At 64.5% G+C, this 8,442-nt stretch overlaps 1 protein-coding gene across 9 annotated transcripts; it reads left to right on the top strand.

The window, feature by feature from the left end:
- Window positions 1-2,106: 2,106 nt before the first annotated feature.
- On the top strand, window positions 2,107-7,529 carry HSPBP1 (HSPA (Hsp70) binding protein 1). 9 transcript variants are annotated; one of them, XM_051990068.1, is made up of 9 exons: window positions 2,114-2,325; window positions 2,698-2,860; window positions 3,776-4,030; window positions 4,133-4,337; window positions 4,863-5,087; window positions 6,037-6,192; window positions 6,427-6,523; window positions 6,644-6,755; window positions 7,245-7,529. In XM_051990068.1, the coding sequence occupies exons 1-9, from the start codon at window positions 2,129-2,131 to the stop codon at window positions 7,317-7,319; spliced, it is 1,485 nt and encodes a 494-aa protein (XP_051846028.1). In that variant the 5' UTR covers window positions 2,114-2,128; the 3' UTR covers window positions 7,320-7,529. The 9 variants fall into 9 exon arrangements, 8 of the variants coding, with proteins under 8 accessions (XP_051846028.1, XP_051846032.1, XP_051846031.1 ...); XM_051990071.1 differs by having other exon boundaries at window positions 2,228-2,325; window positions 2,693-2,860; XR_007952499.1 differs by lacking the exon at window positions 7,245-7,529 and having other exon boundaries at window positions 2,107-2,325; window positions 6,037-6,170; window positions 6,644-6,742.
- Window positions 7,530-8,442: the final 913 nt, after the last annotated feature.

The raw sequence follows: 8,442 nt of genomic DNA, 5'->3' as shown, positions 1-8,442 counted from the left end.
AGCTAAGCGCCTCCAAAAGGCCCGTCCACAGTGGGTGCCTCCTCTTTCCTCTCACTCTCTTAACTTTTAACAACCTGATCTCTGACCTCATTCAAAGACCGATGGCCTTTTCTCAAGCCTTCTCCTTGGCCCCTCTGTAGTCTTGGGCACTGTGGGCCACTCTTTCCTCCGGGATCCTCTTCTCCAGGTGTTCAGGAGCCCTTCTGGCTCTCCTCCCTCTCCGACTGCTCCTTCTGTCTTCTAGGTCATGCCCTCTAACCATAGGTATCCTTCAGGGCTTGGTCCCGGGCCCTCTTCTTTTCTTTTTTTCAGCTCCCCTGGACTGAACGACCATCTCCGTGTGGTGCCTTTCTTCCTCTCTGTAGCCTTCCAAGCACGAGACCAACAGCACCTTCTTGCTTAGTTCTAGAGGGAATCCGTAGAGCTTCCTGCCATCAAGTCAAACTCCCACGCCCCCTCCGGGTCCTTCCCTTTGGGGCCAAACCAAGGAGAAGCCGACTTCTCCCCACTGCAACCTTTCAGCCACGTGAAAATCACCCCCCCTTCCCTGCGCCTCTGCTCCCTCCTGAAAGTTCTTTTTTTTTCCCTCTAGGATGAATATTCCCAGGATCTCCCACAGAGCATCATAAGACAAGCATCTGAAGCCCTTCACGGTCCTGGCCGCTGACTTCTCAGTGCTCCCCCTTGGTGATGTCCTTGGGATGTGAAGCTCAGAGCGGAACACAGTAGTCCAGACATGTTCTGACCCGGCCATTTCTGAGCAGATAGGTTCTTGTCTCTGCAGCATTGGACACTGCTATCTTCCTCCTTTTTTTTTTTCCTTTTCTTCCTTTTTCCTTTTCCTCTTCTTCCTCCTCCTGCTCTTGAATAATCTTTGCTCTCTGGGTCTTTTGTAGCCCCACTTTCCTGGTTTTCCTACTCTCACCCTTTTTCCCTGGGTCACCCTAATCTCCCTCTACTATTTCTCCTCAACCCCCCTTCTCTCCTCCAACACTGCCCCCAGCCTGGCCCTGACCCTCCTTGTTTCACCCGGAACCACTGTAATCCCTCGCCTCCTCCTCAGTGAATAAATTCCAGTAGTCCCCTGTCATTTTCAACATCAAATAGAAAATCATTCATGATTTTTAAAGCCTGTCATCATTCAGAGCCTTTCCTTCCTTTCAGTCTTCTTGCACTTTACTCCCTACCCTTTCTCCATCCTCTTCGTGTTACTGGCTTCCCTAAAATCAGAAGCCTTTAAGGTTTAATGTTGGTGCCTTTCTTCCATTTCTAGAAGACAAAGGGGCATCCGATGCCCATTTAATATGTCCCTAACAGTTGTCTGCACGTTGTCTCCTCCGCCGGACTTGGGGCTCCTTGAGGACGGGGACCACCTTTAACCTTTCTTTGTATCTTTGCCTGGCACACAGTAGGTGCTTTGGAAATGCTTTCTGATTTGATTTTACTCGACGTCATCAGCATCGTTTGCTCGGAGGGAGGTCGCTTGCTCAGCATCTCCCCAATTGTGTTCCCTTGCTGGAAAAGCCCAAACCGGTCCCTCAGCCGGACAGCAAACACTGTGGACAGGGTGATGCCATTAAATCTTGGGACGTAGAACTATGGAAACCCGGCAGAACGGCCATTGTGTGGCTGGCTCAGGTGATGTTCTAGTTGAAGGGCTGCTAGTTCTGTTTATGGGAAGCCTTTCTTAACCCCCTAATTCTACCGCCTTAGGATACGCCGTTTCCTCCCTTAGCCTGTGAGCTCCCTCAGGGAAGGGACTGCCTGTTGTCTCCGAATCCGCGAAATTTAGCCTGGCCCGGAGGTGTCTAATAAGTGTTTGCTGCCGGGAGGGGGGAGGGGGGAATTCACGGCTGTCTCAATCGGCTTCTAGTACTTGAGGCGCTCGCCTCGGACCCGGGGCGCGTTTCATGACTGTTGGAGCAATGCAGGCACGAGCCGTACCGGGGGTTCCTAAAATGCAGGTCTATCTCGCACTCGCTATTTCATAAACTCCAGTGGCTCCCGGGGGGCAACCCCAAAGCCCCCCCGAGCCTCCACAGCCTCGCGCTCCCCCTTTGCAGTTTTCCTGCACCTTCGCCCACGGTGCGCGCCGGGTACTCTTCCTCCAGGGATTCTGGCCGCGAGGATGCTCTGCCCGCACGACACCCCGCGTCTGAGCTCCCAGCATTCTTTCCTGCCGTCCCCGCGAGTGGACAGCTCTGCTTTGGCTCCACCCACTCCAACCCCACTTTCTACGGGAAGCCTTAGCCCCTCTTTCCTATTTATCCCGCACACAGCTTGCTTTGTATGTGTTTGTTTGCCTGAGATTTCCCCCTTTAGACGGTAAGTTCCTTGAGGGCGGGGACCCCAGTGCCTAGCGTTGCGCCCGACAGAGCGGTCCGGTCCGGGTGAGCTCGGAGCCTGCGGAGATCACAGGCTGGTCCCTTCTCCCGCCTCCCCTCTCACCCTCCCCTCCCCCCTCCCGCTTGATTTAGCATCTCCCCTCCCCCAGCCCCGCCCGCACCGGGGTCTCGTGCTGAATGGGTGAAGGAGGGGGGAGGGAAGAAAGGCTTTGAACACTGGGCAGATGGTGGCCAAGTTCTCCAGCTGCTTCGCTTAGGGGCTGGTGAGTTGCCAGAGGGCCGTCGCTGGGCGAATGCACCCCGGGACGTGTGCACCCCAGGGCAGACTATCAGGGAGATCTTTCCAGCCTAGAGGCTCTTGGGGGAGGAAGCGGCCATACCTTCGGCCGCCTCTCCATCCCGGGCCGAGGGAAACGGCCGGGAGAACTACAAGTCCCAGAAGCCCCAGTGACAGAGGCGCCGGCGGCGAGAAAAAGGACATTCTGCGACTGCGCAGTGAGGCGGCAGGCCTGAGGGTGAGGGATTGGACCGAAGCAGGCCGAGGGCGGGCCCTGAGGGAAGGGTAGTCCGGAAGGGGTCGGCGGGGACGGGGTTTGGGTTCGGAGAGGCGGGTGGAGGTCCCGGATCCTATGGAGAGGCGCGGCCGGCACGTGCGGGGGGAGGGGGGCAGAGAAAGGTGGAAAGCAGTCAACAGGTCTCTCCTCCGCCCGGCCCCGCCCCTCGCCGCCGTCTTGGCCCCGCCGGAAGTCAGGACGCTAAGGCGAAAGGGGCTTTCCGGCGAGGCCTGACGCATTTCCGGCAAAGATGGCGGCGCCCATTGCTGGCAGGTGCGGGCGGCGGCGTGGGTCGTGAGGCCCGCGGAGGTGAGGCCCAGGGGGCGAGGGCACGGACCCTGGGGAGTGCCGAGGGGACAAGGCCCGCTACAGAGACCCGCGGGGATTCCGGAGGGCGAGTGTCTCGGAGCGAGGGGCAGAGACGCGGTTGCTATGGAAGGCGGTGCTTGTTGCTAAGGAGTGAGGGAGGAGTCCGAGCCGCTTGCTCTGAAAAAGAGGAGGGGGTCTTGTTGCCGAGGCGATGGAAGGCTTCCCCGAGAAGTTCGGGAATGGATGCCGAAAGCCCGTTGCCATGGAGACGGGGCAGGGCCGGGTCACTATGGAGACGGGAGAAGGATGAGCTGCGGCGGGGACTGCCATGGGTGGGAAGGGCCGGGTTTTAGAAAGAAGGAATGGGTCCCTGTGGGTGGAGGCGAGGGTCGGGGTGAGAGGGGATGTGTTACCATGGAGACAGGGGAGGGGCCCGCAGAAGCGAGAAAGTTTTCCCCCTCGAAGCCGCGTAGGGGCTGGGGCAGGCCCCCACCCTGGGGCGGGAGCATGGCCGTCCCGGAGCCCAGCCCTTCCACAGCCCGTCTCCCCGTGCCCTCCTCTTTGCAGATCTCCCACGACACGGATCAGCTCCTTCCGGGACATCTCCCCAGCCACACCCCCACTCCAGCGTCCCCGATGGCGGACCCGGGCTCCGGAGGTAACCGCCTCCCCCTGGCCCTGCCTCCGGCCCCTGAGCAGGCCAGCACGTCGGCTTCCATAGGGAACCCGGGGCACCCCCACAGCCTCCAAGGCCTCCTGCACATGGCAGTGACAGCTTGCCCCGCTGACCCCGAGCCCCCGCCCGAGCCCATGACGGAGGAGGTGAGCCTGGGGGGCGGGTTGGACCCTGGGGAGGGGATGCTGGGGAGGGGGGAGGGGGAGCCGCGGGAGGACGCCCCCCTGACTCCCGCCGTCCCCCCCCAGCGGCGTCAGTGGCTGCAGGAGGCCATGTCGGCTGCGTTCCGAGGCCCCCGGGAGGAGGTGGAGCAGATGAAAAGCTGTCTCCATGCTCTGGGGCTCCCGACGCCCTCCGCCGCTGGGGAGGCCGAGCTGATGGCTGACCAGCAGGAGCGCGAGGGGGCTCTGGAGCTGCTGGCGGACCTGTGCGAGAACATGGACAACGCTGCAGGTGACCCTGCTGCCCCCCTTCGTAGCCCGCGGGAGCAGGCGGGGGTGGTTCCCGCGCCCGGTGTCCTGCCCGCCCCGAGGCTGATCGGGCCTCTGCGGGCCGGGATCCGGGCTGCGTCCCACGGCTGGGGAGGCTGCTCTCGGGTGGGGGGGGGGTCAGCCAGCCTGGGGCTCTCCGGGCTCCCCGCCTCGGTCTGGTTGGAGAGAGTCACGAGGCTCTCACAGACGGGACAGGGCGGCCAACGGGAGAGAAGGGTGCCCCAGCCCGGGGCGCTGGCCCGACCCCACTGTGGGGGGCAGCAGGCTCCTGGGATAGGCCTTCTAAAGGCTGCAGCGGGGGGGGCCTCGTGCAAACGCCAGCCTCTCGCAGCCCGGGCACGGTCTGGGCAGGACCTCCCCCAGAGGCTGGTCCCCGGAGCCAAAGGAGCGAAGCGGAGAGGGGCTATGACAGACCCAGAGAACCGCGCTGGGATTGGAGACCCCCAGCAGGCGGGGTAACCCCCCCTTTCTCCTTTTCTCGGTCCAGACTTCTGCCAGCTGTCTGGGATGCACCTGCTCGTGGGCCGCTACCTGGAGGCAGGGGCAGAAGGCCTGCGGTGGAGGGCGGCCCACCTCATTGGCACGTGCAGCCAGAACGTGGCTGCCATCCAGGAGCAGGTGCTGGGCCTGGGTGCCCTACGGAAGCTCCTGCGCCTGCTCGACCGGGACCCCTGCGACACGGTGCGAGTGAAGGCCCTCTACGCCATTTCTTGTGAGTGCGCCGGGAAGGACCAAGAGGGCCTTTGGGGGAGGGGAGGCACGCCGCCCCGGACGCCCCGGCTGCTGCCCCAGAGCTCAGATCCCCCGCCCTTTGTGACCGCACTTTGGCCAGCGGCCGGACGATCCGACTTCTGACCTCCCAGTGGCCTCTTCTCTGTCCGCGGGTCCTCTCTCCCTGACTGCCGCCCTCCCCACCAGCTCCTGAGCCCCCAAGGATCTCGTGTCTGTGCCCAGCCTCTGCCGTCCCCACGGCCAGCGGCCTTTCAGATCCCTCGGGCGGAGCGGGCACTGAGACCCATGAGCCTCCTGGGAAGCCCCTGGAGGAGGGGGCTGGGGCCAGATACTCCATCTCCTCCCCACTTGGAGGGGGGTGGGAGGCTGGGAGCAGGCAGGGCCCAGCCTCGATGGGACCCCCACCCCCACCCCAGGGTGTTTGGGACAGGGATTCCTCTCAGAATTCTTGGTGGAAAGCCACACTTGGGTAACGTGGCTTTTCCTCGAGCAGGAACTGTCCATCTGTCCAAGAGAGGGTGCCCCGCTCCCCGAGGGTCCCAGCCGTTCTGACAGGCCCCTGGGGCGGCCCCCCAGCTCTAGGCTGGTGCCTCTGGGAGCGCCCCGGGGGTCTGCTTGCCTGCCTCCCGCCCCATTTTCCATCCAGCCACTGGTGGGATGACCATGGCACCCCACACGAGCACCTAGAGGTCTCTGTGGCCTAACGGGGAGGCTTGGCCTTCGAGCCGCCTCCCGGCTCTCCCTCACCCCTCCTCAGGGACCCAGCCGGGCCCCACTGTGCTCCCCGGCCTCTGCCCAGTGCCCGGCACACAGTAGGCGTTTCCCAGCGCTTCCGGACTGAGGAAGCGGGTATTTCGGCAGGCCCCTGCTCCGGGCGCCGGCGCCCCCGGGGGCGCTGGGAGCGCCTGACCCTTTGTTGCCACCCCCAGGCCTGGTCCGGGAGCAGGAGGCCGGCCTGCTCCAGTTCCTTCGCCTGGACGGCTTCTCGGTGCTCATGCGGGCCATGCAGAGGGATGTGGTGAAGCTGAAGGTGAAGTCGGCCTTCCTCCTGCAGAACCTGCTGGTGGGCCATCCTGAGCACAAAGGTGGGGGGCGGGCGGGGGGCTGGGGGAGGCAAAGGGGGAGGTGCGGGGGAGGCGGGAAGCCAGCGCAGGACGAGGCGGCCTTCGGAGGGGACCGTGGGAGGGCGGGCGGACTGCTGGGCGGGCCCCTGGCGGAGGGCGGGCGGGCGGGCTCGGAGGCCGCTCTAGGGGCACCTGCCCGCCAGCCCTGGGCAGGCCGGGAACGCCTGGCTTTGACCGCCTCCCCTCCGTCCTTAGGCACCCTGTGCTCCATGGGGATGGTCCAGCAGTTGGTGGCTCTGATTCGCACAGAGCACAGCCCCTTCCACGAGCACGTGCTGGGGGCGCTTTGTGGGTGAGAGGAGCCTTGGGCAGGGTCTGGGGCCGGGGGGGGGGGGGGAGGCTGGGCTGGGGGCCGAGGGGGCCGAACCATGGGCAGGAAGTGGGGGTGACTTCCTTGCCTCTCCCTCCCCAGGCTGGTGACAGATTTTCCCCAAGGGATCCGGGAATGTCAGGAGCCTGAACTGGGGCTCGAGGAGCTTCTGCGCCATCGGTGTCAGCTGCTGCAGCAGCATGAGGAGTACCAGGTACCGGGGGCTGCTCCTGGGAGACCCTGCCAGGCTCCGGGCTGGCCTCCTTGGGGGAGGGGCCGGACCTGGCATGCAGCCCTGGGTTGTAGCTCAAAGGGCTCAGAAACTTCTGCCCTAAGGGGGCCTCCCAGCTCTCCATTTGGGGGATGTGGGGAGGTGCCCCGGCCACAGGTGGGGACATCTGCAAAACCCCCAGGAGCCAGGGCAAGGCCCTGTATGAGACCTTGAGGGGCGAAGAGGGCTCCACCTGGGGAGTGTACAAGGGCCCCTGGGGGGGGGGTGTAGAGGGCTCCACCTGGGCAGCGTACAAGGAGCCCGCTGGGATAGAGGACCCCGCCTGGGAAGTGTAGAAGGGCCCCTGGGGGGATTATGGCACACCACCCTGGGCAGTGTACAAGGACTCCCTGGGAGGTGCAGAGGGCCCCCTGGGCCACTCAGGGAGGAGGGGGCCCTCCACGCCCCTCAGGCCTTCCCCCCTCCTGCCAGGAGGAGCTGGAATTCTGCGAAAAGCTGCTCCAGGTCTGCTTCTCGTCCCCCACGGACGACAGCATGGACCGCTGAACGCCGGGGAGGGACCCCAGCGCTGGAGCCCCGGCCCGGCCGCCACTCCTCTCCCGCAGCCTGCCGGCCGAGCCCGCGGCGGGGGCCGAGGCGGCCTGGGCGCCGGCCCGGGGCGGCGAGAAGCCCCCTGCGGACCCCCTGCCCCCCCCTTGCTGTGCGTGCCCACCCCCTTCCGGGCTCTGCCTTGGCAATAAAGGTGTTTCCCCTGTGCCCGAGTGCCGCGTCTGTGTGCGGGCTGTGGGGGGCCTGGGGGTGCACCCCACTTAGGTGAGGGAGCTGATGACCCTCGATCACCCTGGGTTAGGAACAGTGGGGGCAATTCCGGTAGTCTTCTCGGAGGAGGAGGAGGTGGGGAAGGCGGGGCAGTGTTGCAGATTGGGAGAAGGGGGCGGTGTGTAGGGGTATTGATGCGCTGCCCGGGTGTGGGAACTTGACGCATGCGTTCCACTTTCCGAGAAGGTGGGGGTATCTGAGTGAGGGAGTGGGACATGGGTGTAGAGCGCCTGCGCGGGGATGGAGCTTGGTGTTTTAAACCGCCCTCTCCCCCCCCCATCCCGGGGCGGTGGGGCGGTGGGTCTGTGGGGTGGGCCGCCTTTGCGGCGCGCAAGTCCAGTCGGGTGCTCGGGTAAAGCCTTGCTGTGCGGCTGGAGAACGCCTCCTGGGCGCGCATGCGCACGGAGTCTGTGGGCTGCGCCGCATTGCGTTAAGCTCTCTGGTCCTCGCCACGGGGGATTGTGGGAGGCTGCGGGGGGGGGGGGGGTTGAGGAGGAGGAGCGGGCAGACTGCTGCAGACAGGCGGGTGGGTCGGCGGGCAGGCGGATGCTGCTGGAATCGAGAGCTCACAAACGGCACGAAACCTCGAAGGAAGAGGAACAGACTCGGGGCCTCTCGGGGCGGGGAGCAGGAAAGGACCGGAGCAAAGGGGCGTTACCCGCAGGGTTTTTTTAATGCAGCGCGGTTCTCCGCAGCTATTCTTTCTTCCCCCCCTTCCCACTTTGCGCCTGCGCCTGAGTCTATTCCCGGGCCGCGGAGCTTTTTTAGAGCGTCTGCGTGAGATCCCCTCCCCCTGCCTAGCTCTAGGGCGCCTGCGCGCGAGCTCCCGCCCTCTCTGCGGTTCCTCTGT

This window comes from Antechinus flavipes, chromosome 3 (genome assembly GCF_016432865.1).
Source record: "Antechinus flavipes isolate AdamAnt ecotype Samford, QLD, Australia chromosome 3, AdamAnt_v2, whole genome shotgun sequence".
Classification (NCBI taxonomy): Eukaryota; Metazoa; Chordata; class Mammalia; order Dasyuromorphia; family Dasyuridae; genus Antechinus; species Antechinus flavipes.
The sequence above is the reverse complement of the archived record's forward strand: the minus strand, read 5'-3'. Positions and strand labels throughout refer to the sequence as shown.